Genomic DNA, 26,534 nt, shown 5'->3' with positions numbered 1-26,534 from the left:
CCAATTTAGAAGCAAACACATCTGACCCTTTGTAAGAATGTAACTCAGCTGGTAGAGTCCAGAGAGCAGTCTCACAGCTGGCAATGTCCCATGCTCTGGGCACGCAACACTGTATTTTACAGATGGAAGAGAGAATGCTGGTTAATTCAGAGAATTGAATAGGTGTAAGTCAGTTAAGAAACATTTCTCTCACTCTGACCTGTGTGGCTGGGTTGGACATTGTCCTGCAGAGTGAAAGGTTGCTGGTTTGATCCCCAGTCAGGGCACACATGCTTAGGTTGTGGGGTTGGCCCCCCATTCAGGGGTGTGTATGAGAGGCAGCCAATCGATACTTCTCGCTCACATTGATGTTTCTCTCCCTCTCGTTCTCCCTCCCTTCTCTTTCTAATAAATAAGTACATATTTAAAGAAAAAAGAAAAATTTCTCTGAAACAAATGAGCTAGGTTAATATTATTAAATTATTAAAATGAGTATGTGTGTATACTTCTGTTTTTTAATCCCACCTGTTGATGTAAGAAATGCCCAAAGCTGTAGAGAATTTGTATGAGTTTATTTGAGCCAAACTGACAACAATTTCTGAAAAACAGTATCTCAATGGAATCAGTCAATGTTCCTGAGAATGGCAGTTATGCAGCTTATCGTGTACATTAGAATCAAAGAAGGAGACATAAGGGAGGTTACGTGAAATCCATTGGTGGTAGAATAGGGGGACTGGAGAAAGCAAAGCAGGGAAATCTCTGGGATTGCATAAAATGGCAAAATGGAGAAACGCATACTTCTTTTACATCCGTGGGTACAGGATAGTTCATAATTAACATGTACAGCACTTAGAGATAATGTAAGGGAAGTGGTTCTGTGGTCTCCTGGCTCTGATGCCAGGTTGTACCCAGAAAGGTCCTAAAAAAGGGGATTGATTACTCTGACATTTCAAAGGTATGTTATCTCAGATGCAAAAGGTAAAGACCAACCTTTGTCGAGGAAGCTACAGGCCTATGATATGACTACCTGCCATGACTCACTTTTAGTGAGGAATTTTTATGATCAGACCATCCTATGTGGTTACTCTCAGTCTCTGAGTTTGTAGGGCCCATCATATAGGCTCCCCTTGGGCTCGTCAGGTGTAGTGTGTGGCCCCCTTTTCGTTCCCATGGCCACCCTCTCCCACACTACCTTTCTTTGTCCACGTCTTTTCCTTAGAATCTTTATTGGCACCCAGAGACATCATTTAACTTAGGTATATTTAGAGGGTTGGATAATAACAACAGGTAATATAGTTCCGAGCACTAGGCTGTCAGCACAGTGTGCGTACTTTTACCTGCAGCAGGTTATTTTACTGTCAAAACAACTAATCGTGCAGAAAATTTATTGCCCTCATTTTATAGATAAGAAAACTGAGGTTCAGAGCCCCTGCTACCTGTGAGCGAGCTGAAAGCAGTGGCAAACAGGGTTTTGGTCAATGACAATGGTGTATGAAGACTTCTATGATCCCAGGCTCTCCTCTCCTCTCTCATCCCAAGAGAGGCTGTGTTCAGGAAATCAGATTGGAGTGCTGTGCCATGGAACCTAGCCAGGAGTGGTACTGATGGCATTCTCCCTCCTGTCAGAAGTTCTCTAAGAGTCCTGAATGCCTATATTTGGGTTGGGCTTTGTTTCAACCTCCCCTCGAGTGCTGTAAGTATTGTGTACCCCACAGTCCAAAAGAGATGTTGAGTTAAGCCTTCTTCTGTGTCAGACTGTGTAAAACACTGTTGAGCAGGTAGAAATGAAGAAAGTTTGCTGGGTCTGCAGTTGTATGTGAAAATACCCTCCTGAATAACTCCAAAATATTTCTATTAGACAATCTTCACATGTAAAGTGGGTTCTTTTTTTTCTTTCATCCTGAGCACCAAAGCCTGACCCCCTCCTCAGTGAGTCAGCCACTTTATCTGGTAACAAAAAAGGAGCCAAGCGTCACTGCCAGCTCATGATTACTCCCAGCACTGTCACTAGGGTGGAAACATCCGTCTGCCTGAGTCGCCCACACCGTGCCACCGGACTCCCTAGGCTTGCAGTGCTGATCACTCTTGGATGCCACCATGGAACCCTTATCCTCATGGCCCAGTTTCTCAAGATCCTTTTACCAGGTCCCCTTAATGGCAAACTACTACAGTTGATTAAAATTTAAACCTCATGTCACCAAGTTCAGCCTTAGTTCCTTTACCTGAACTTGGTTGTTTTTGGTCATTTAACTTAAACCAGGTTTAGAGTCATTACTTGTGAGAATTTCTGAGAGTTGTACTATTTGAGACAGGGATTTACTGAAACCTTGTCCAAGTTAGGTGCATTCCTCATGCCTGCAGGTATGTGTGAAGAACCTGCCTGCGCTTGCAGTGTCCAGGTGCTCTGATTTGGAGCTGGGCCACCTGCCAAGTTCAGACTCATCAAAATCACTGTGGCTGTCAGCCCTGTTTAGAAGTAGAAAAACATCCTCACAAATGAGCTGGTCTGGGAATTCCAAATCACAATTAATGACCTTAACCATTTTTTTCCCACACTAACTCCTGTGAGAACCAGACAGTGTTTAAACTGATAAAATTTTTGATCATATTAAAACCTTGCATGCTTGTTCATGTAGCTACTTTAGGAAAATGAGAAATATTCTGTGTATATGTTATGTCCAGCCTTGTACTCCCATACTTGGTGTTTTATTTGACTGTGATCTAGTGAGGCTGCCTTGTTTAACGCAAATTGCAAATGAGAGAAGGTATGCCCTCCCATTTTGTTCTCCCATTTCCTAGAACGTAGCACATTGTGACGTTTCACCCTTGTGCCTCTTCAGTAGTCAGATGTTAGGCATATGAATGATAGGTGCATTTTCCCTTCCATCCCTAGTTTCTGTGCTTTGCAGTCAGGTCCCTGCTGTAGAGAGAATATTACCTTGGTTATTGGGTTCCCAAAGCACATGCCTAGGAGCTTTACTGCTATACCCTGTAGGGACTGATTATGCACAAGTTGGAGACTCAGAGTGTTAGCTTTTCAAAGATCTGTATCATATGTGACTCAGGGCTGGGTGGGTCGGTCTATAACTTTGCTTGCAGATATTCCATACAGGAACCCTCTCTACTGTTCTGACATTGTGTTATGCATTGCTTTGGGCATGACTGTGTTTTCAGACTTGTCCACACATCTTACAGGATGTCTAATCATAAACTCCACAGAAGAAATTGGCACCTTGGTCATGGTTACTAACAAGTGAGGTCAGGTTTGCCCTGTGGACTCCCTACATCAGGCACATGGAGCTGACATCTACAGAATGGCCACCTTCTCTCTGGCATCAATCCTGCTGAGAAGCCACAAGGTTCTTGGATTTAACAGTGTTGTGGCTTTATTTGGCTTATCTGGTATAGAAACAAATAACTCTTAGATCCTCTTGCTTTCTATGCGACTTCTGAACTTTCCCTTATGGGCTGGTGCACATTCCCCTAGACAAATAGCTGTGTAAGTGTGAACAGTAGACAGGAAACATTTAGGGTGGGGATAGTGCATCTTTTATGGATTCCTTGATTCCCACCACCCAGCATAAATAGCTCCTTTTGTGTGAGTGTGAACTTAGCTTCTTAAAGTAGTTGGCAAGTTTTTTCCTATGATGAAAAAGGAACTACTGTGTTTAAAAAATAGAAATGAACAAAGCAAAAGACCTCAGTCTTTCGGATGAACCAAACTCCTTAACAGATTCTGTAAGGGTCATGGAGAGCTGGTCGTGATGAAGACAATATAGAGGCTGTATAGAGTCTACCGTGGCCCTGGCTGCATGGCCCAGTTGGTTGCAGTGTCATTCTGTACACCAGAGGGTTGTGGATTTGATCCCCAGTCAGGGCATGTGCAGGAGACAACTGATAGTTGCCTCTCTCTCACATCGATGCCCACCACCACCCCCCTTCTCTTTCTAAAATCAGTGACTGATCCTCAAGTGAGGATTTCCTTAAAAAAGAGCCTACGGTGCCCTAAAAGTCCTCAAAACAACAACAAAAAAATGATTACGTATAACCCCAGCTAGGAATTCACAGCTAAACAGCACCAGAATAGAAAATTAAAGGAACTTTATGAATATTTCTTTTTAAAAAAATTTATTGTATTTTTTTCATTACCATTTAGTTCCCTTGTACCCCCTTCCCTCCAGCAATTACCAAACTGTTGTTCATGTCCATGAGCCCTTTTTCCTTCTTTGCTCAATCCTTCCACCCTATTCACATTTTCATTAGTTTGATTTTATGTTGTTTTTTGCCCCATACCATTCTGAAAATGTCTTCATGTTACAAAAGAATGCTAAATGTTTTTCCTGCACTGGACAGCATGGATTGGCATATCCTGGCCCAAATAATGATATTGTTCCTTCTTCCTCTCCTCATCATGACTGAAGCACACTGACAACCCTCACACGTACACCCAACACACACCCTCCATCACACACACTCCACAGCGTACACACTTGTTCACACACACACACATACACACACACACCCCCCCCTTCTTTCTCAGTGGAATTTTAAAAGGGAGCCCTCGAGGGGATCTAGAGAAATAGCAATAAATGATTCCCTTAAAATTTTTTTCTGAGAACAGGTTTCTCTTGTCTTTGAAATTGGATTGTCTCATGGAATTGTTGCAAAGCTGGAGAAACTTTTTTCATGAAAAGGAGATGATCACCTCCTTTTCTACACCAAAATGAATTACAGTAGATTAAAGATTTAAAGGGTGATTTAATGATAGATTCTAACTAAAATATATCCCCTACTTACAACGGCCAGGCACTACGGTAGAGGGTAGAGGCTGAGCCTGCACTGCTGTAGTAAATCACACAGCAGCCCCATAGGCAGCACATGCCGTCCGGCTTTCCCAACGGAGAAGCCAAACACTTGCCCTGGGTTACACAGCTGGCAAGGAGTAGAGTTTGAAAATAAAACTGCAAAAAGGCAAACACAACAAAACTGGAAGAAAATGTGGGTGAATACCTATATAATTTGGGATAATAATAATCCAGAAGTATTTTGGAAGCATAACATATACCATAGGTGAAAATTATAAAGGAAAAGAAGAAAGATTTGAATATGAAAGACCAAAAGGTTTTGCATAACAAAGAACAGTGTAAGACCAAAAGGCAAATGACAGGGGGAAATGTTTACAACACATGATAGACCAAAGGTTAATATCCTTTATATATGTGGAGCGATTTAAAATTAACAAGTAAAAAAAATCAATGATGAAACCAATTTATTTATAAAAATAAACATAGGACCCAAATAGGGAAGTTATTAAAGAGTAAATACCAATGGGCATAAACTATGAAAGCGAAATTTTTAATCTAACAAAACAGGAGGAGGGTATTTTTTTCCTCCTGACAGTCAAAACAAGGAAGAGTGATAATAGCTAGCTTGTTGAGGGTGTAGAAAAAAGGACTCATGCATTACTAAAGGACTTAGTAATTTGATTTTTTTTTTTTGGAGTTTTGCCTAGTAAAGGCAATAGAAGAGTCCACAAAGGTAAATATGTAAGGATATTGCAGAAAAAAAGAAAAAATAATAATCTGAATGTCCATACTAGAAAACTGATTGTATCAGTTAAGAATACCCTGGAAAGCTAAGCAGCTGTAAAGCAATGTTCATACTGATGTATCTTTGCAGAGGTAGGAAAGTATACATTATGTCTTGTCTTAAAAGAGAATAAATTTCCCTTGAGACATGAAGCCATATAAAATGTTTTCCAGTCTCTATAGTATCCAGTCTTGCACAGATTTGTAAAAACACATGAATCTTACAGTAGTTCTTTATGGTTATCCTTTTATAAATTGTGCTTTAAAATAGTTATTTAAAGATGGAAATGAGAAAAATTCTTTCCAGAAACACAAAATAATTGTTTGCTTCTTTTTCATAGTTTATTTTGTGTTTCCCAGAAGTTTTCTTTCCTGTCCTAGCTAAACTTTTATTAAATATGATAAAATAAATTATATTCTGTCTTCAAATGTAACTGTAAATATCTAACTCAAAGAACTTGACTTTTTGGAAAGCATTTGTATATATTTAGTGGAAATCTGAGAGGTTAGGTTTTTTTTTAATCACATATTTTGTTTCAAGGTTCAAGAGGTTACTCTGAATGTCAGTAAAAGTATAATCTGTGATCTTTATTAAATCATCCAATTAGTAGGTACATATCATGTTGACATGTTTATTCACACCTCAATGCCTTATTGTTAACAAAGGATATTGTAGTCTTTAGAGGCTCATTAGAATTTCAAAAACAGCCAACTTTGACCAAAGTGTAACCTGTCATACAATTAAAAAATATTTCTTTTTAAGTTCAACACACAATATTTTGATGCCTCAGTCATCACTAATGAGAAAAAGGGCTCCCAATTAAATACACGTTAGTCTTTACGGCAATGTCAACATAGGAATAATTCAGTAAGAGTGCCTGCTGTGTGCTGGGCACTCTGCTAAGATGCAACAACTCCTGTTTTTGAAGGAGCTCACAGTGCGATAGCAGAGAAAAAATACAGTGCAGGGGATGAGTTCTGGAAGATTGTAGAAAATACCATGGAGACCAGAGGAGGGAGCAACTGATTCCCAGTGTCAGGCAGCATAAGTCACTGATTGTGAATGGGCATCAACCTTCACATTCAGAAGCCGATACAGACAAGACCCAGGCCTGGGTCTTGGGCAGATGGCTTACTCATTCAGAACCCCAGTCTCCTTATTGATCACGATCCATAACTACTATACCTGGGTATTGTAAGGATTCAATGATATAAATTGTGTAAGGTGCATTACAAATAGGACAATTGATAAAAATTAATTCTCTTCTTGGTAGCATAAATAATAATATTATACAAATTAAATAGGTTAATTCATATCCTATTTTGTATTTGCAATAATTTGGACACAGGGTAAGCTGAAGTGTATTCTTCTATCTTTATATCCTGGAGAATTCTTTGATCATTTGGTTTATTTTTCATGCAGTATTAGTATACGCGTCCTGAGTTGGTTTTTTATTTTCACTTGACATATGAAAAACCTATTTCATGTAGTTCTGTAGCATTCTTTTTTCCAACTAATGATCTCTAGTTTAAAAGGCCGTTTTTACCAAAGAAAAAGAAGCATTGTGAGTTGCCCTAGAAAGAACATTGAGAAGATAGTTCCTCATAACTCGAGCCTCCCAGCATTAGAAACCAGAAGTATCTTGTTTCACTACCTGATGTATCCATTCTTGATTGGGGAATGACTTCAGGCTCTGCGCAGCCATGGCATCTGCTCTTGGCCACAGTTCTCTGCAGTTGAGTCCTTTCATCATCTCAAGCTCTTGCTTTTTTTTTACTAGTTGCTAAATATGAATTGAAATCATGAATTATGGTCAGGATGTTCAACCTCGCCAAGTTTTAAAGTGTCTTGTCCTCCCCGTCCCCCACTCCCTTCCTGAGCACTAGTTAACCAACGTGGACAATCAAACAGGATTGTTCCACTCAACTGTGTGTGCCAAGAAAGCGGTGCTTTTCACATGCCTTCACATGGCATTTGGGTCTGAGGCCCACAGTCAGTTATCACAGGCCTGAGCACAGGCTGTGTCTTAATTCCTGATCTTCTGTGCTACAGGCTCATCTCCAGATTGAAGGCTGGCCTTTTGGCATGGACTTTGGGAATATATATGGAATAAGGAAAGGACTTTTTGAAAATGTATGAGAAAAAAATATTGATGGGTATGAAAGGTCTGCAACAGAGTGTATTTTCTTCATAAGCCCAAGGCTAACAAAAGCCGTTTTGAAAGTGTATTTAGTTGATAATCATTTGAGAATACTTTATTCTCCTCAGAGTATACAGGGTGAGGCAAAAGTAGGTTTACCTGTGTTCAGTGGAAAATAATACAATAATTAATAAATAATAATACAAGAATGAACTCAGTGTTTTGCATAGTCACAATTGTAAACCTTGTGTGCGTGTGCACACACGTGCCTTTAGTCTTCTCAACAAACCTGTGTGTTTGTTTAGGAAAGCTTCTTACTGTTGTATCTTTAAAAAACCCCATATGTTCCACCAACATGTTTTGAATACCTCTCAGGTACCAGTGTCTGTGCTAGATGTTGAAGTCAGAAATAGAGAATAAGGTTATATAAATTTGGTAAAATTTCTCCCAATTCACATTTTTACCTCAGCATCCATAAATTGATCTCTCTCTGTCTCAAATACACACACACAATTTGACCTAAGTTTTTATGTTATATGTACAGTCTGAACCTGACCTTTTTAAATGAACAATGTTTCTTAATTTCAGCATTATTTGCACACAGGTTGTTTCATTTTACATTACTTATAATATTACATCATATAAAATAGTCACATTTTAGTTACCGACTCCTTTACAGATGGGCACTTAACTTGATTCCAGCTTGCAGTATTATAAATAATGCTGCCATGAGCATCCTTTTACAGGGGTCCCTGCTTTCTGTAGGGTAGCTGTGCTTGTGATTATGGGCAGAGTCCCTTTTAGAAGCGCTGTGAGGTTTTCCTTTAGAATGGCTGCATTTGTTTATCCTTCTAGCATCTTATGAAAACATCTATTTCCTCAATCCAGCTATATTTCATATATTGTCAGAATTTTATTTTTGTCAGTCTAATGGCTGAAAATATATCTAGTTTTATACTCACACATTTTTAAGAGTCCCATTCTTCAACCATGATATGTCACAGTGTAACAAGGGACTGCTAAAATGAGATGCATAAAAGAGAAACATATACCCAAAAGCTTTTATTATGTTGCATTATTTCCAAATGTAAAAGGAACTGTTGTGTAGGATAAAAAGGTTAAATGGACTCATTCTTTCAATAAGTATTTATTAAGTATTTTGTATTAGGCACCAGGATTATAAAGATAAACAGATTACAGTCTCTGGCATTAGTCAGGGTATTCTCATTCCACTGGAGGTACTGAAAACCAGTAGTTTCTACAAATGCTGTAATAGTGAATGTTCTGAGGACTATAAATGCACAGCAGAAAGAAAATATCCTTTTAATTCTCTTAATGATGGTGAATGAATGTCAGAAAATCACCAGTTTCAAAGAGTAGTAAATACAGCCTTAAGTGCTTAAAAATATTTTCAGACTTTTAACTGTTCAGCTGGATGCTACGGATGCTACCATCGCATTTATACTATGAAATGGCAGAACTCCCCTGAGAGCTGCAATAAGCTGCAGACAGGCTCACTGAGGAGATCTTGTCCCTGAACCCCCTGTGAGAACACAAGTGAGAGGTGTCTGTGCTCAACACATCCCCTCCCCCAGCAATAAGCAGCCTCCCAGCACCTGGCAGGTACTCAGCACCATGCTCGGTGCTGAGGTACATGCATATACCAAAACGTGTAGGACATGGTTCCTCTTCATTGGAAGCTCAGAATCCAGATGGGGAAAGACAATTCATGATTAATGGCATTTTATACTGACTCATGAGAAGAAACTAAACCAGATTTAAACAGTGCTTCCATATGGCCTACGGACAATGGAAAGGAAACTTTTAATTCCCTAGAGAAGAGTCTTACAAGGAAGCAGTGGGTAGAATCATAAGTTCTATGGGATTCAAGTACTGAGCTATGGTTAAGAAGATTAAATAAAATCGCACCCATTAAGCTCTTAATCCTTAGCCCTACACGTAGCAGGCACACAATACAGTTTTAACATCTTTTTGGAGTTAGAGAATGCTGGTAACTGAGACTCAGTTATTAATACAAATATGTCAAGAAACATCACTTTTTCTTTCTTTTCTTTTTCTTTTTAGGTCAAGAGGTAGTTTTCAAGTGCCTTGGGGAAGGAATTCTTGAAAAAGCATTTCAGGGGTATAATGCATGCATTTTTGCATATGGACAAACAGGTAAGTTGCTGCTTTTATTTGTAGTTAATATTAAATGTGCATTTCTTAAACTATAGAAATGAAAACACTTTGGGAAGCAACCGAAAAATGCTTCTGCCTTTGTGGGTTTAACTGAGTGAGACAATCAAAAGAACCCTCTTTTTGATGATTCAACAGTTTTGGTAATTAATTTCAGTGTAAATGAGCAAGCTAGTTTCTAACTATTAAATGCCACTTCCCTAAATTACAGTTTTCACCTGTATTTAAACTAGAAAAAATAATTGCTAGTTTCTCGGTGTGAATGTTATAGTAAAAACTAAAAAAAAAAATACCTCTTAGTATCATTTTATACAAAGGACTTTCACTAGGATACAAAACTGATAGTAGATTACTCAGTGCAGGCTTGGGGCATAGTTGGTTGAAACAAGCAAAACAAAAACATACTAGGGTCTCAGCCATTTACTCTCTGAGCTGCCTTCATTTCAACTATAAAGGTGGAATAAATCAATAAATCATAACAATACTGCCTATGGTCACATTGCAAGACAACTAGGAGACTCAGATGAGAGAATATATATCAAAGCATTTCACAAACAAGTTAGTTTTGTACAAATATGTTAATATTATTTTGTAATGTACAGTTGATATTTATTGTACATACTGTTTTTAGTGGTTATATTTGTGTGCATATACCTGTAAATGAGCTGCCCTCTTGGATCTTACAATGAGAGTGAAACTAGAGGCAGTGGGTGTAATAGAAAAAATAGTAACCTAGCATGAGGGCCAGGTTTGGGGGCCAGTTCTGCCACCTCCACTGTGTGACCTTGGTTGGTCTATGTAGGAAACTTGTATGGTTGAAGCATTACTTGTTGCTGCCTCTTGTATCCTCCTTTCTTTGTGCTTGCTCTTCTCCAGGCTCAGGAAAATCCTTCTCCATGATGGGCAATGCTGAGCAGCTGGGCCTTATCCCAAGGCTGTGTTGTGCTTTATTTAAAAGGATCTCTCTGGAGCAAAATGAGTCACAGACCTTTAAAGTGGAAGTATCCTATATGGAAATTTATAATGAGAAAGTTCGGGATCTTTTAGACCCCAAAGGGTAAGTTGGTGGTTGAAATTAAGCTTGTACTAGAGGTAATAATTTTAAGTGATCCTAAAGTTAAAATTGCAAGTGAGTATATTTATTGGAGCCCTTGGTCATACTTTGATTTCAGTTCACTTACTGAGAAACCAGCAGCTTTGAAAGCATGTTGGTATACCCAGTATACATAGCTTATCCTACGTTCATGTATAAAGTTGCTTATATATGCCATTTTTTAAAGAGTGTTTACTGTCGGTATTAAAAGTTGAATTAGAAATGACACAGCCCTGGCTGGGGTAGCTCAGTGGATTGAGCGCAGGCTGCGAACCAAAGTGTCACAGGTTCGATTCCCAGCCAGGGCACATGCCTGGGTTGCAGGCCATAACCCCCAGCAACCGCACATGGACGTTTCTCTCTCTCTCTCCTTCCCTTCCCTCTCTAAAAATAAATGAATAAAATCTTTTAAAAAAAATGACACATTGGACCTTCCATTTATGTTGGAAAGTAGCACTTCCGAATTGGAGATAAAGAGGTTGAAGTATTAAAACCACCCAGTCAATGCAAGTCATTCTCTTACCAGACTGTGCATTGGAATCATGTAGAGAGCTTTTCAGGGATACGCCTACCCGAGCCCCCCACATAGAGACCAGGAGTCAGTAGACCCAGGGAAAAACCTAGGCATCTGTATTTTTAAAAAAGTAGGTGATAAAAGATAGATGAGTTTGATTCATAGAAGAGAGGACCATTTACTTTTTTTATTAAATTTTTTTACTGATTGAAATAATATATATTTATATAAAATTTAGATTATAAGCAAAATGTCAGAAGAAATAAAAATGATCTATAATCCCACCACTCAGAAATAACTGCTATTAATACTTTGGTGCATTTTGATCTCGTGTTTCAAATGTATGCTGCATGTGTGTGTGTGTGTGTGTGTGTGTTGAAGTGATTCTCTAAATATAATTCAATATCCTGAATTTTCTATGTAACATAGTGAACACTTTCTCTTGTCACTAAAAAATATTTTTTAAAACTTTTAGCAGCCAAATAACCAAGGGTATAAACAAACATATAGGGTCAAAATTGTGGGTGGGAAGGAAGTAACCCAATCTTAGAAAATGTTTACATTTACTTTAAAGATATGAACTATTTAATGCATATGAAAGAACATTTATAATACATGTAAGGTATAAAGAATAATAAAAGCAAAGATTGTCCTACTCGCCATGTTCCTTGATAAATGGAACATGACCAATATTTTTGAAGCCTCCTATATGTTCTTTCAGATCCCATTATATTTCCTATCCTCCCCAAAGTAATTACTATTATGAATTTTATGTTTTTCATTAATCTTCTTCCTCTTTCAAGTTAACACATGATTTTGCATAGTTTTTAACTTTGTGTAAGTGACATCATAGTTACATGTGTCCTTTGGTGACTTGCTGTTTTTACCATCAGTGATTCATTTGTTCTGATATATGAAGTAATAATGCACTAATTTTTACTGCTCTTTAGTATTCTGTGGTGTGATTATACCATAATTTATTTACCCCACTTTTTATCCCTAGATAGTGCTGCTCTTTCTTGTCCAGTTCTCCTGGTGAACAATTGTAGGAGTTTCTAGGGAATATATCTTGGGGTGGAATTACAGGTCAAAAGATACTGAATCTTTAACTTTATTTGGTACTGCCAGGCTGTTTTCCAAAGTGGTTGTACCACCCTACACTCTCAGCAGCAGTGTACAAGAATGCCAGATGTTAGACACCATCAAAAGCACTTGGTAGTGTGTTAACTGTACTTTTTCTTGCTCATGAATGGCACTAAAGACTCTCTGGTTGTGTAAGCAGAGTGAGCTGAGTTCTGGATTTGTGGTGCATCAAAGCAGCTCTTGTAAAGATGTGCATTTAGCTTGCCCCTGTTTAGAGGACAGCAAAATTGCTCATTGTCACATTGAGTTTTTCATCCTTAAAGTTAGTGAAACCTATTTTGTAGGGTTGTAAGATTGAGAGGGGTAACTGAAAAGTTCTTAGGTAACAATGCTAAGGCTTTGGGAAGCACTCTTGATTCTTAGTTCCTTTTTTCCACACTTGAGTGACTGTTTGAAAGGTGATTAATATCTAACACCTTGAAAGAGGCAGACATATACAATATAGTCATAATCTGTATCACTTTGCTTTTGGTCTCAATTATCTGTTGATAGGCTGTGCAAATGGGTACCAGACCAGGTTTGCCATTTAAAAATTCAAACAAGCCCTAAAATCTTCACCAGCAGAGCCAATTCTAAATGTAGGATAAATATCAGTAACTGCAAGCAACTGCTGTACTGTAATATCACTTTCTGTATAAAATTGTCAGCACAGAGCAGCATAAATCAATACAGACTTGTAAAACTAAATTAAAAATAAAATAAAGCACTTTAATATTGTTTATTGCTTGGTCAAAACTTTAAGATATTATTTACTGAGAATGTGCTTTTTCATAGACGAGCCTTGAGGTTAAATTCATTTGTGGCACATTCTTTGCTTTGTCTCTTTTCTTTTTCTTTTTTTTCCTCCTATGTAAAATTGAAGTTCATCTGCTAAAGCAAGTTGGCCCAACCTAGTATTCTGTGTGCTGACTCTTTAGTTTGGGAGTGGAGATAGAATTTTTAAATAATAAGTTACTTTAAATAGAAATCTGAGTATAAAAGACATTTGTCATAATGAATACCGTCATGTTAATCTAAATAAAGTAGCTTTTAGGATATTTGTTGATTGTTAAAAAAATTCTTTTGGAAAAAGGACTCTTGGCCTTGGCTGCTGTGGCTCAGTGGCTTGAGTGCAGGCTTTGAACCTAAGGGTCGCCTGTTGGATTCCCAGTCAGACTACATGCCTGGGTTGTGGGCCAGATCCATGGTGGGGGGCACACAAGAGGCAACCACACATTGATGTTTCTCTCCCTCTCTTTCTCCCTCCTTTCCCCTCTCTCTAAAAATAAATAAATGGAATCTTAAAAAAAAAAGGAAAAGGACATAGTTTTCAATGAACATAGAAAACTGGGTGGTGATTGCTGGGGAGAGGAGGATATAAGGGGACTAAATGGAAATGGAAAAAATATAATGAAGATTATATATTTAAAAAATTCTTTTGAAACTGGCATCTTGGTTTAGGAGTACTTAAAAAGAATGAAAAGACTATGAGTTTTTTTCTGATTTGTTCATTCCTTTTTCCTTCCTCCTGAAGGAGTAGACAGTCTCTTAAAGTTCGGGAGCATAAAGTTTTGGGACCATATGTAGATGGCTTATCCCAACTGGCTGTCACTAGTTTTGAGGTAAGTTTTATCTTTTTTAAGTCTTTAAATAACTACAGTAAGTTGAAGTATGTAAGTGATGCTGAATACATTTCTATATGAATGCTTTATAACAAGCTTATTGGTACCATTCATGCTCTTCAAAACTCAGTAACAACACGCCCCAAACAGAAAAAGAGGACCTTTAATCACACTCCTCAACCTGCTTTGTCGCCAAGGTTTTACAGTATGGCTGAGAGGCCCAGTGTTTTGAGCTTGCTGAATATTTTCACTAATACCACTTTGTTGAGACTGTTCTACTTAAGGTTGCAAGTGATGCCCATCTCGACAAATATAGACAGTGTTTGGTAGTTCATTCAACCCCTTCTCTTTAATAGGGTCTCCTCTCTTGGTTTTCATTACTTTTCACTCCTCTATTTCCTTTATTTTTAAAATCAATTCTCTCTACATTGATTGACTTGTTTCATTTTCCTACTTCTTGATTTTTATGCCTTCTTACATCCTGACTTGATGTTTTGCCCTTGTTTTTATTGTCATTGCTTTGGAAATCTCATAACATAAACTGCCATTTGTTGCTGAAGAAAGCTGATGAATGATGAGCAAATACACCTCTTTACTTAGTTGTGCTATTTCTTTGTTGTGGCTGTCCTGTCATCCCTCAGTGGGATGAAAATTAATGTGCAAAGTAACTCTCTAGCCATTTAGATGACATTTTTCAGATAGTTACTAGACTCATTGGAATGATCACTTTGTAAGTTATATTAATGTCCAATCACTTTGTTGTACACTTGAAACTAATACTATGTTGCATGTCAATTGTCATTGAAAATTTAAAAAAATTAAAAAGTGAAGACATTTTTAGTTTTGTTTAAATAAAAATACAATGTAGTTATTACTTTAAAAACACTCAGATTCTAAAATGAATGGAGACCTCTTTGGCGTAGAGAGGCTAAGTCAGCACTGGTTCATAGCTCAGCATGGTTGGGGTCAGTGCTCATCTCATCACTCATTAATAAGAGCCAGGGAGCTTGTGATTTGTGTCCCAGCTCTGCCCATTATTGGATGTGGGAAAAGTTATTTGACCTCTGTAAACTTCAGTATCCTTGTGTTTAAATCCATGAGAATACTTCCTTTATAAGGTTCATTCATCGCACATTGTATGAGAATCCATAGGTTCCAAGTGTTGTAAGGCAGGTGTACAAAAGTGAATAAGGAAAATTCCTGGGAGAACACAGTGTTGGAGAACAGAGGCAAATAAGTGAGCAGTAGATAGCTACACAGAGTTGTTAAGCCCAGAGAGTTAGAATAAAATAGGGTAATCATTGAGTATCTGAAGGGCTCAATACATATTAGCTCTTTTCTCCCATAGGACCTCATAAAGGAAAAAATAGGTAGTTAACAGAGAAAGAAGACAGTTGCGGGTGGGGAAGAATGGGGGCATCATTTTCTGCACTGGAGAGCACTGAGGGAGGTGGCAGCTGAACCACACTCGATGAAGGAGAGGCAGGGAGGATTTTATAGAAGGGTGGTGGCGAATGTGTCAGAGGATCATAATTAATACGTACACCTGTGGGCAGGACTGTTCATATATTTTTGCTTATAATACTTTCCTTATGCTTTGCCTCTAGGATATTGAGTCATTAATGTCTGAGGGAAATAAGTCTCGGACGGTAGCTGCAACCAACATGAATGAAGAAAGTAGCCGCTCCCATGCTGTGTTCAACATCATAATCACACAGACACTTTATGACTTGCAGTCTGGGGTGAGGAACTGGACAGATCCTTTGGTGGCAGTAAAAGAACTCAAAATACCTGCATGGGTGATGTGTTTCATGCTTGGGTTCAGCTACTGAGAATTTTGTGCTGGCTCTTCTACCAAGTAGAGCCAAGATTTGCTTACATCATTTAATTTTTAGATTCTTCTTTAATATATAACTTTTTAAAAAAGTCGGAGTTGTTGTGTGAACTCCCTAAAGAGTATGATGATGTCACCAGACAGCTTTAAATATGTATCCTTTCATACTGAAATTCACCTAAATACACCTGAGTCTTACCTCATTGTCATTAAGGGATATTAAAGAGGAAACCACAACATTTAGCCTAAAGAACACTTTCTCAAAAGAAGAGGAATTTGACCTGAGTAAATAGGAATTCTCATGTCCTAGTATTTTCTCATAGGCACATAAAATCTGCAGCTTCCTGACTATATTCTGGAACATGAAGTGTGTCTGCTTCTCAGCTGCCAAACACAATTCTCCATTACCACACCAGTTTAAAGTTTGGCTATGAAATTGCTGGTCCAACTCTTCTTACCATTTAAAATCTTCTTGAGAAGTTTGCCTCATTTTACTGGCTGGCTGCTTGGGTTGCTCTCAGAGTGCTGATGTGTATGTGGAAATCTGTGGTTTTTGCATTCACATGTGTTGTTTCTGTCTTGTTTCCTGCAACTAGAACTCTGGAGAGAAAGTCAGTAAGGTCAGCTTGGTAGACCTGGCTGGTAGCGAAAGAGTGTCCAAGACAGGAGCTGCAGGAGAGCGACTGAAAGAAGGCAGCAACATTAACAAGTAAGGTGGCCGGTGCTTACCTGGAACGTCACATCCAGTGTACTGTGTGCCTGGGGGAACTTGGGACATAAAGGGTCAGATGGCTCTGATCACAGGTGGCTCGGGAGCTATGCTGCTTCAGTAAACTGTCGAGGAAAAACAACAGCTGGCCTCTGTAGAGATGCATGAAGTTATTTAAGCTACGTGGTGCAGCCCTGCTCAAACATCCTACAAATCTTTAGTGCATCAATGTATGGAATGTAGTGTTAGGTAAATGCTAATTATAATTTCATTAATAAAATCATATAGTAAATTAACTTTTCTGAAGAGATAATCTGCTTTGAATCTCTTGGTAAGGCTAGTACTGTTTAAACATCAATACTTAAAAAAAAAAAAACAAAGCTTAGCAGTTATTGAATAACTGCCATACTGAAATCTCACTGTTTGCCCTGAGTGCCTGTAGTGTGCCCAGTGATGCAGGGAAGGCTGAGCACAGAGTGGTGCAGGGTGTGTGGGGGTTTGCCAGGTAGACAAAGGAGATAAAGGCATTTTACACGGCACATGCAGCAAAGGTACAGACAAGTGAAGGACTTGTTCTGTCAAGAGTGCTGTACCCAGGATGGTTCCTGTTACACGAGAGGAAGTCTCTCTCCTTTCCAGCATGAGAGGGAGCAGGGTTTGCATTGAAGAGGGTGTGCTCAAGCCAGACTGCCCCAGTTTAATCCTGCCTCCGCCACTTAAATAGATGTATATATATCATAGGCAAGTGATTGTACCTCTCTGTGCTTCATTATTCTCATCTGTAAAATGGGAATAATAACAGTACCTACTTCATAGAATTGTTTGGAATTAAATGCCCATAATGTGCTTAGAACAATGCCTGGCACATAGCACACAAACTGAATAAAATTAATTGTTGTAGCTATTGTTTTTATAATTCATGTAAACAGCATAATCATGATCTTTATTCCAAGTTCAGCAGAAAGCAGTTTAGTTTGTACTTGTAATATGTTTCTGTTGTGATATATTACTTGGGATTCTGTTTAGGACAGAAGGTGACAAGATATAATATATTCAGGAACATGTCTGTGCAGCTTGCAGTTTAAAATGATGTTAGCACATTAGAATTTTAGTATACACAAGTTTAAAATTAGAAGTCAGCCATTGCCCCCCTCTCTCCAATGGACACAGCCACACTCACTGCAAAGACTGCTGCTTTAGGGAGTTAATCTTCTAGTCATCCTGCCTCCTGCTCAAATAACAAAGGGTTTTGCTATATTTGATGACAACGCATTGTAGATGCCAAGGCTGGCACTACAGCTCTGCATTCCAAAAATGAGCTCAGGGCCAGGATGGGAAAGCAGAAATGGGTGTGTGACGGAGCAGGTACCAAAGAGAGGACTGTCACCTGTCCTAGAGACTTGTGTGCTGGCATTGGGCCATGCCGGCCCAGCTGGCTGGGGCTGTGGGGAAACACTGGGGATTCTGTACTGTGAATTTGTGGGAATTCAGAGTACGGCCTTGATGTGTAATGATCACTAACTCTTATTGACCTCTTACAGTGCACTAAGCATCTTTCTGAATGCTCAATGTCATAACTCATCTGATCCTCACGTCAGCATTGTGAAAGGAATCTTTTACCCCATTTTGCAGATGAGGAAACCAAGGCAGAGAGCCATTATATGATGTGTCCAGGGTCACAAAGCTCTAAGTGTGGATCTTGGGTTTGGTTACAGGCAGTCTGGCTCCAGAGCCCAGGCTCACCACTGTGCTTGCTGTATTTGGTGTGACCATGTGTTCTGCCTGAAAAAAGTTCTGATTGATACTTTTGTCCCAGAGTAAATATTATCATTGCCTCTTTAAATTTGGATACAAAATTATGTAGTGTCCCAAACGGAACTGCCTCAAGGCCACACGATAACATGATTTTGATCCCCCAGCAACTGGCCTGTTTCCCATAATGACTTATTGATTGAATGGAATTCTGTTAGCATTCCACTGTCTTTCCTTATTATATACTGGCTCTTTCATAAATGTGAGTATGTATCCTCTACTCCTGGTCTGTGCACTATTGTCTTCATGTTTAGGTTTCTTTATAGTTTTCAGACCACTTTCACATGTGTTATTTTGTGTGAGGCTTATACTAGGGTTTTTTTTTTAATCTCTGTTTAAAAATAAGGAAACTGGTGGTTGGAGGCATTTAAGTAATACCAATAAAGCCAAGCAGATATTTTAAGCCTCTGTCATGTGTCTGACATTGCAGTAGGTGCTGGGGGTGCAAAAGGAATTTAGATAGTGTTGTAAACAGAGTGCTGCCTTGCTGCCTCCCCCAGATGTCTCAGGTCCTAATTCCCAAATCTTGCACATAAGTTACTTTAGAAGTTAGAGGGATTTTGCAGGTATGGTTAAGTAATTAAGATTTTGAGATGGAGAGATTATCCAGGTGGCCCTGATGTAATCATAAAGCTCCTAACAAATGAAAGAGGGAGACAGGAAAACAGTCAGAGTCGGACTGATGCCAGGTGAGGAAGACTTCAGCGGCCATAGCTTGCTTGAAGATAGGGAAGGGGCCATGAGCTAAGGAGTGTGGGAAGCCCATACAAACTGGAAAAGGCAAGGAAACAGATTCTCCCCTAGAGCCTCCAGGAGGAGTGCAGCCCTGCTGATACCTTGATTTTAGCCTAGTGAGGACATCTTGGACTTCTGGCCACCAGAACTACAAGATAATAAACTTGTACTGTTTTAAGTCTCTGTGTTTAGATTATTTGTTACAGCATGATCATGGCCCTTGGGGAGCATATAGTTTAGGAGAACAGGAAGTCACTTCATTTGAAAAAGTGAAAGGAAGAAGGATTTTGGTTTTGACTGGATACTGTTGGAAAATGCTACATAACCTAACATTTAAGCATGGAGCTATTTTTTATGACACCTTTATCAGCCTGTGGATGTCTGCCAAATTGGTCTTATGCTTTTCCCAAAATAACTGGCTAGAAGGGAGTGGAACTCCCTCAGAGGCCTTTTCCCTGAGCCTTAATCCAGGGCTGTTTACTCCACACATCTCCCCAATCTCCAAGCTGGTGCATACGCACCAAGAGCCCACTGTGGATCCAGGTCTCCACCAGTTGTCCTCCAAGTTCTTGGCCTGGCCATTGATATGTGGTAACTGAGTGAATGGGACATTCTTTTCACAGTAAGGCAGTGCTGTAACATCTGCACAGCCGTCTTAGAGACCTTCATAGAAATAGCAACTCACTATCCCCTCCTTACCTGTAATTCCAAAATCCAAACAGTTCCAAAAACCAAGTGCTTTTTTTTCTTCATAGCACGCTTTCTGGTAAACCCTCACCTGAATTCTCATGAGGCTGTCTCTAGTCTTTATCTATATTTATAGTCTTTATTTACTCTCGTAATGTAGCCAATGATAAGTTTAACTCTAGAATTGTTCATGTATTCAGTATTTTACTGTGGAGTGCTGTCTCAGATCCCACTGATGGTCATATGTAGTGTATGCACTGAACTTCCTAAAATCCAAAATACTCTGAATTTTAAGATACCTGTAGTCCCAAGGATTGCAGATAAGAGATATGAAGCTGTACTTTTTTTAACCCATTTTGCAAACATGTGTTGAACACTGGGCATTAGAACCCAGGGATGAGTGAGTAAGATGGAACCCTGGCCTGAGGAAGTGCAAGGTCCAGTGGGGAGGGGAGCCCTTAGAAGGGCAGACATTTCCCCACAGGGTGCAGTGGGAACACAGGTGGCAATTCAACTGGAAGGTTCAGGGGGCTTCCAGAAAAGCTACTGGAGTTTCTTAATTATACAAATTAGCCTTGTGACCTTTTTGTGCCTCAGTTTCCTCATTTGTAAAATGCAGATGAGGAAGAAGCCTAAGAGTGAGGCTATTATGAAGATTAAATTAATTACTCATATAAAGTGCTATGACGGTGCCAACACATAGCAAGCTCTATATAAGTGTGTACTAATAAAACAATATAATAAGTTGAAACCACTGCCTGATAGTTCCATCCTTGAAATCAGTACCCAGTTGAGTGCTAAAATTAAAGAAATCTCTGATGTTTCCTAAGCTTTCTCTCAGCCTCCTATTTGGGCCTTTTTTTTTTTTTTTGTATAGAACATTAATAATCCTCTTAAGCAGACTTGTCAGGGACATCACACAGACATTAGTATATGCTTAATGGGCTGTGGATATAGGAGCTTCCTCTCTCCTTAAGCTCTTAAGAGCTTTAAATCACACATTATTCCTTCATTTTGAGAGCTGGGGCACTACACAGCTGCACCACCATGGGCTGAGAGGTACAGGTCGTCTATAGACCATCTTCACAGGAGAGTACATCTGAAAAAAAACCCTGCTGCTCCACCTGTCTGTTGAGGATGGAATGAGGAAACCTTTCCTTTCTGCTGGAGTCTGGCTGGCTCAGCTCGCTTGAGAACTTGTTTAGATCCTGGAACACTGTCTCTAATGCCCCAAGGAATATCACTGAAAATGGTTCCATTTTAATCTCAGCAACTGCCAGTCCTTAAATGCAAACAATGTTTATCCAATGAGTATCTTTCCTGGTCTCACTTGCATTTCAGTTACTGTGGTTAATAATAAAGTACATCTCCAAAAATTTGTTCTGGTGAACTTGTTCTAGAGATAGTAATATATGATACTCCTAGGATTCTGTTATATAACTTGTAATTATGTATTACTTTATAAGCTGAATGTTGCATGTGACTCAGTTTTCATTTTCTTCTGCTTGAGTACTTTCCATGACCCATGTTCATTTCTTCTTGGAAACCTCACTTAAAAGGATATTGTCTCAACAAACTTGTACCTAGGGAGAATAAAAATGGCTTACCTCTGTTCATTATTCAAGGGTGGGCAGGGACCCTTGTTAATTTACTACTTGCACATTGCCAGGTCAAAGTATGTTGGTAGGAAAATCTGAATAAACGTCTTTACATTTAACATAAGAGACCCATAAAGGACAGAGCAAAACTCTGCTCCTTGGGGTGCAGTAGCCATATCTTTTGTGGCATGTGCTATTTTTACCTCAATGCTTCTCAGAGCATTTTTGTGAAATACTAGTTCCTCAAGTGGCTTTGGGAAGAAAAGGATCCCTGGACAAATTATTTTGAGAAAGGCTACTTGTAAATCATAAAGCCTTCCTTTGGACAGTCACAGCGCTAAAAGCTCTGAGAAGTCTTGCAGTAATAAATCCCATAGAACTTTAACTTATTCCTTGAACTTATTAGATGACAGAATTCTAGGTATAATGTATATTAAAATCTCCAGAACAAATTTCAAAACAACTTGCTTTTGGAAATGTTGGGGTGTAGTTTATTATTATACCACAGCAGTTGAGATGGAAATGAGATTGGGAGCAATACTCATTAGATGAACGTTATTTGAGTTCATTAATTTGCATTAGCCACCAGAAAAAGGTGGTGAGTGGAAATGAGGACTGTACTATGGGTATAAGGGTTTCCTTCCCTGTCAGGTGATGGTACTGTCTTTCCCCCATATTTTGTTTTTTCTTTTTACTCTTAAGTGTAGGGACTTACTGGGGAAGAGGGCTAAATGCAAATCCACTAACTTCATCATCTTTCAACTAATTCTTTAAAAGCCAGAAACTGTATTCTGCTGTAAGTAGCATAAACCAGCTATTGTGACAACCAAATGGTATATTCATTTTTCTCACTTAACTAGACACTCAGAAGCTGAAACAGCACCTTAGAAATGCTTTCAGGCATACAGCTCTGCCAGCCTTAATATATGTTCATGTCATCCTTATAACCTAGAGATGGCTGTACCATTCTAGGCATTGTATCCATATCTGTGTTGCAAACAGGAAGTGAGAAGGAGGAAAGGTAAAGGACTACCAGCTTCTGTCAGCTGAATAATGTACCTTCTCTTTCAGGAGTAGGTAGCTTTCCTGGAAGCCCCTCCCAGTACTGTCTCCCTACATATCATTGGCCAAAACCAGGTTTGATGGCTTCCTCAAGCTGCAAAGGACTCTGGGAAGTGGAGTTTTTAGCTTGGCACATACTTCCCAACAAAATTAGGGTTCTGTTAATAAGAAGAGGGGGAAATGGATATTGGGCCAGCATCCACAGAGCATAGCAATGGTGACTAAATAAGTCCTTTTTAGAAACAGGTCCATGTTCTGTTCTTCAGTGTATTATAGACTCAGTTTTACTCCACAAGTACTGAATACTTTCTGTAAGCCAGGCACAGTAACTGGCAAAGGAATATCTGTGGCAATAGAATGATCACTGTTTTCAAGGTCATCTCAATCTAAGTAGGAAGAGACAGAGAAGTAGATTTAGGTCTACCTCGTTTTATTACACTTACAGATGTTGTGTTTTTTACAAAGTAAAGGCAAGACCTTCCAGCAGCAAAAAGATGACATTTTATTGCATTTGCTCTATTGTGGTGGTCTGGAACTGAACTTACAGTATCTCCAAGGTATGCCTGTATACAGCTAACACTAAAAAAGTTTAATAAATACTGAAGTTATGATCCTAAAAAAAAGTCATACCTACTTCTAAGGGCAGGAATCTGGTGGTTACAAAGTTAGGTAGGATGGAGAATATTCAGAAAAGTGCCCTCCCCTAAAAAAAAGTTGAATTATGACTATTTTTTCTCATTGATTGGATTTTTGGAGCAGTTTTTATATTGTTGATCCTTCCAAGTTTTATTTACTTTCTTTTTGATCCCAAATTGTCCATTGTTATCAATAGGTAGATTTTTGAACTTTTCAATCTTAAAGCATGGCCATCTGTTTATAAATGTCATCCTCTAGTCTAACTCATCCTTCACCTCCAGTCAGTCAGCCCCTCACATTCCATTCCCCACCCCAGCCCTAGAACTTGTGCTGAGAGATTTAAAGATTAGGAGCTTCCTTGCTCTGGCTGCCTCCAGTAAGTTCATGGAAGGAGCAGTTCTTTTGTAGAATTGGAAAGATTCCTGGAATAACTTTTTTCAGCTCTGAAACTGGCAAACAACTCCACCCTGTTTTGGATACCACTGAGGCACAAAAGCTGCCCACTCATCTCCAGTATGAGATGACAGTACTAGCAGGATTGATAATTGATGATTTTGTTATATTTTTAAGCTCCCTGGAATAAAGTTCTCATTAAAATATGTGAACCTATTGTTCACCTTTCGTACACTGGACTTTCAAACAGAACAGCTTTCAGGGTTCCAGGGTCATTGCTTCTGGGTGGGACCAAGTAGGGAGGAATGGTGTGGACCCCTTGTCACTAGCTGACCTGCTCTCTCTCACTCCTAGAGTCCACTCTCCCTGTAATTCACTTCTGTTTGTTTCAAGGAGACTATAATAGGTTTAAGTAAAGTTCTTGTTTTGAATGTGTGTGCACTGTTAGGTAGAAGGCTGTGGCTTCTACAAATGATAAGCTTCTCTGATTGGGTAAGTTACAGAGCAAAGTGTATGCAGTAACTGGAGTTGTGTCATTTCTGTGCAGCTCCACGCCCTGCTCCTGACACTTACGTGCTGCCCTGGGCTCACAGAGGGCACATAGTACAGTGGAACTGACGGCACTGTGCCACCATTTCCCTTTTTACTTCCTACACTCTAAAATTAGGAAATATAAGTAGTTGCCATAAGACAAAGTAGTGAGTCTCAGTGATGAAATATTCGTGACAACCCCAAAACGTATTTTCATATCAAGGGCCACTGTGAACCTTAAAGTTACTAATGCTGACCTTCCAGTATTTCTACTGCATTGGAGTATTAAAAATCTGGGATAGTTCAGAGAATTGTTTTCAACTAAAAAATTTTGTTGCAGTAGTTGCAAAATTGAAAAATGCCCTATATTCTGTATTGAAGCAGAAATGTGTTTTTGCCACATATTGAACTCTTACTTTCCTCTGTTCCTTGCATATCACATGCAATTGTCTTAAAACTATTAGCTTTGGGAGGATGCCTGAAATTGCTGAATTTTTCTATTATTAAAAAAATTTTTAAAGCTGCATTGAAAAATACTTCACATACTACATAGTTTGCCATTTTAAAGTATACAATTCAATAGCTTTATTATATTCAAAGTTGTGCAGCCATCACCACAATCTAATTTTAAAACAATTTCATTGCCCCCAAAAGAAACCTCACGTTGAAGTCATTCCCCTTTGGCCCCATCACTAGCCCTAGCAACCACTACCTCTGTCTCTATCAATTTGCCTATTCTGGATATTTCATATAACGAATTGATTAATATGTGGCTGTATTATTTCTTGCTGTTTTTACAACAGATACCACAAATTGGGTTGCAGAGTTTATTTTTGGATGTTCTAGAGGCCAGACATCCAAAATCAAGGGTTTCTTCCTTCTGGGGGCTCAGAGGAAAAATGTATTTTGTGCCCCTCTCCTAGCTTCTAGTGGTTGCTGGCATCTCTTGGCTTGTAGATGAATCACTACAATCTGTCTTGTGTCTTCACATGCTGTTTTCATGTATGTCTTCATATGGCTTTTTTTTATTTGAATCCTCACCTGAGAACATGCTTATTGATTTTAGAGAGAGGGGAAGGGAAGGAGAGAAACATTGACTGGCATGTGCCCCAACAGGGACTGAATCTGCGACCTATGCACGTGCCCCAAGGAATTGAACCTGCAGCCCTGCAGTTTGCAGAATGACACCCAACCAGCTGAGCCACACGGGCCAGGGCTTTACAGGGCCTTCTTATAAGGACACCAATCATTGGCTTAGAACCTTCCCTAATTATTTTCATCATAAGGACCCTATTTCCAAATAAGGTCAAATTCCGAGGTTCTAGTGGGCATGAGTTTGGGAGAGGAGGGACTGTTCACCCTAGGACAGTGAGTGACTTTTTGTGTTTGGCTTCTTTCCCATAGCATAGTGTTTCCAGGCTCACTCATGTTGTAGCATGTATCAGAATTTCATTCCTCTTCTATAGCCCATAATATTCCATTGTATGGACATACCACATTTTATTCATCCCTTCATCATTTGATGGATGTTTGGGTTGTTTCCACATTTAGGTTATTATGAGTATGGTGCTGTGAAAATTTCATGTACAAGTTTTTGTGTGGACATATGTTTTCATTTCTCTTGGGTTGGACTTGTTTAACTTTTAAATCTGTCAGTCATGATGTATATATTTATATCACTTTGTGGTAGTGGCTGTTAGTTATTAAAATTCTTGTTCATTATCTGCCTCTTGAATTTACTTTGCATTTCAATGACTCTTCAGTAAGTCACCATTGGGGAATTATGTTTTGTGGGAAATAGGCTTTCTTTCCTTTCACCTCAATTTCAAACCTGTTGTTGACATTCTAAAGAAAACTATCTAGGCTCTCACTTGCCAGCCTCTGGTCACTTGCTGATTTGTGCCCTGCCTTGTTTTTAGAAGTGGTAACATTTGATTTTTAAAACTATTTTGAAAGCATTTTCTCTTTGTGGTATCATGTAACCTTCCTCACAATCCTGTGAGATCTGAGACTGCTCTTTTCAGGCTGCTAACTTGGGGTCCAGTTGAATTTCTTTTAGAAGAGCAATTGGAATGTAACCATGGCACAGAGAGGATGTCCCTCATCCCTCGGTACCACATTTTTGTTGTTTCTAGGCCCCCTGCTCTTCAGGTGCAGAGAAGATGTGTAAGCCAACAAGGAGAGCTCAGCAGCCTAAACCAGTGGTACTCAAACTCAAGCCTACGTCAGAATCACTTGAAGGGCTTATTGAAGAGCAGATTGTCTGAGTTCCACTCCAGGAG

General features: G+C 39.1%; 1 protein-coding gene across 8 annotated transcripts in view; it reads left to right on the top strand.

Moving 5' to 3' along the window:
- The window catches only part of KIF13A (kinesin family member 13A), a 201,556-nt gene that overhangs the window by 114,209 nt on the left and 60,813 nt on the right, over positions 1-26,534 (top strand). For all 8 annotated transcript variants that reach the window (XM_045847011.1, XM_045847009.1, XM_045847010.1 and 5 more), the window contains exons 5-9: positions 9,794-9,886; positions 10,781-10,961; positions 14,168-14,255; positions 15,863-15,997; positions 16,686-16,798. In XM_045847011.1, coding sequence (XP_045702967.1) covers positions 9,794-9,886; positions 10,781-10,961; positions 14,168-14,255; positions 15,863-15,997; positions 16,686-16,798 — 610 coding nt within the window. The remainder of the gene's footprint in view (positions 1-9,793; positions 9,887-10,780; positions 10,962-14,167; positions 14,256-15,862; positions 15,998-16,685; positions 16,799-26,534) is intronic.

This window comes from Phyllostomus hastatus, unplaced genomic scaffold (assembly GCF_019186645.2).
Source record: "Phyllostomus hastatus isolate PE091 unplaced genomic scaffold, TTU_PhHast_1.1 phas_contig_524, whole genome shotgun sequence".
NCBI classification, from domain to species: domain Eukaryota; kingdom Metazoa; phylum Chordata; class Mammalia; order Chiroptera; family Phyllostomidae; genus Phyllostomus; species Phyllostomus hastatus.
Note: the sequence above shows the minus strand (reverse complement) of the source record. Positions and strands in the feature narration are given on the sequence as shown.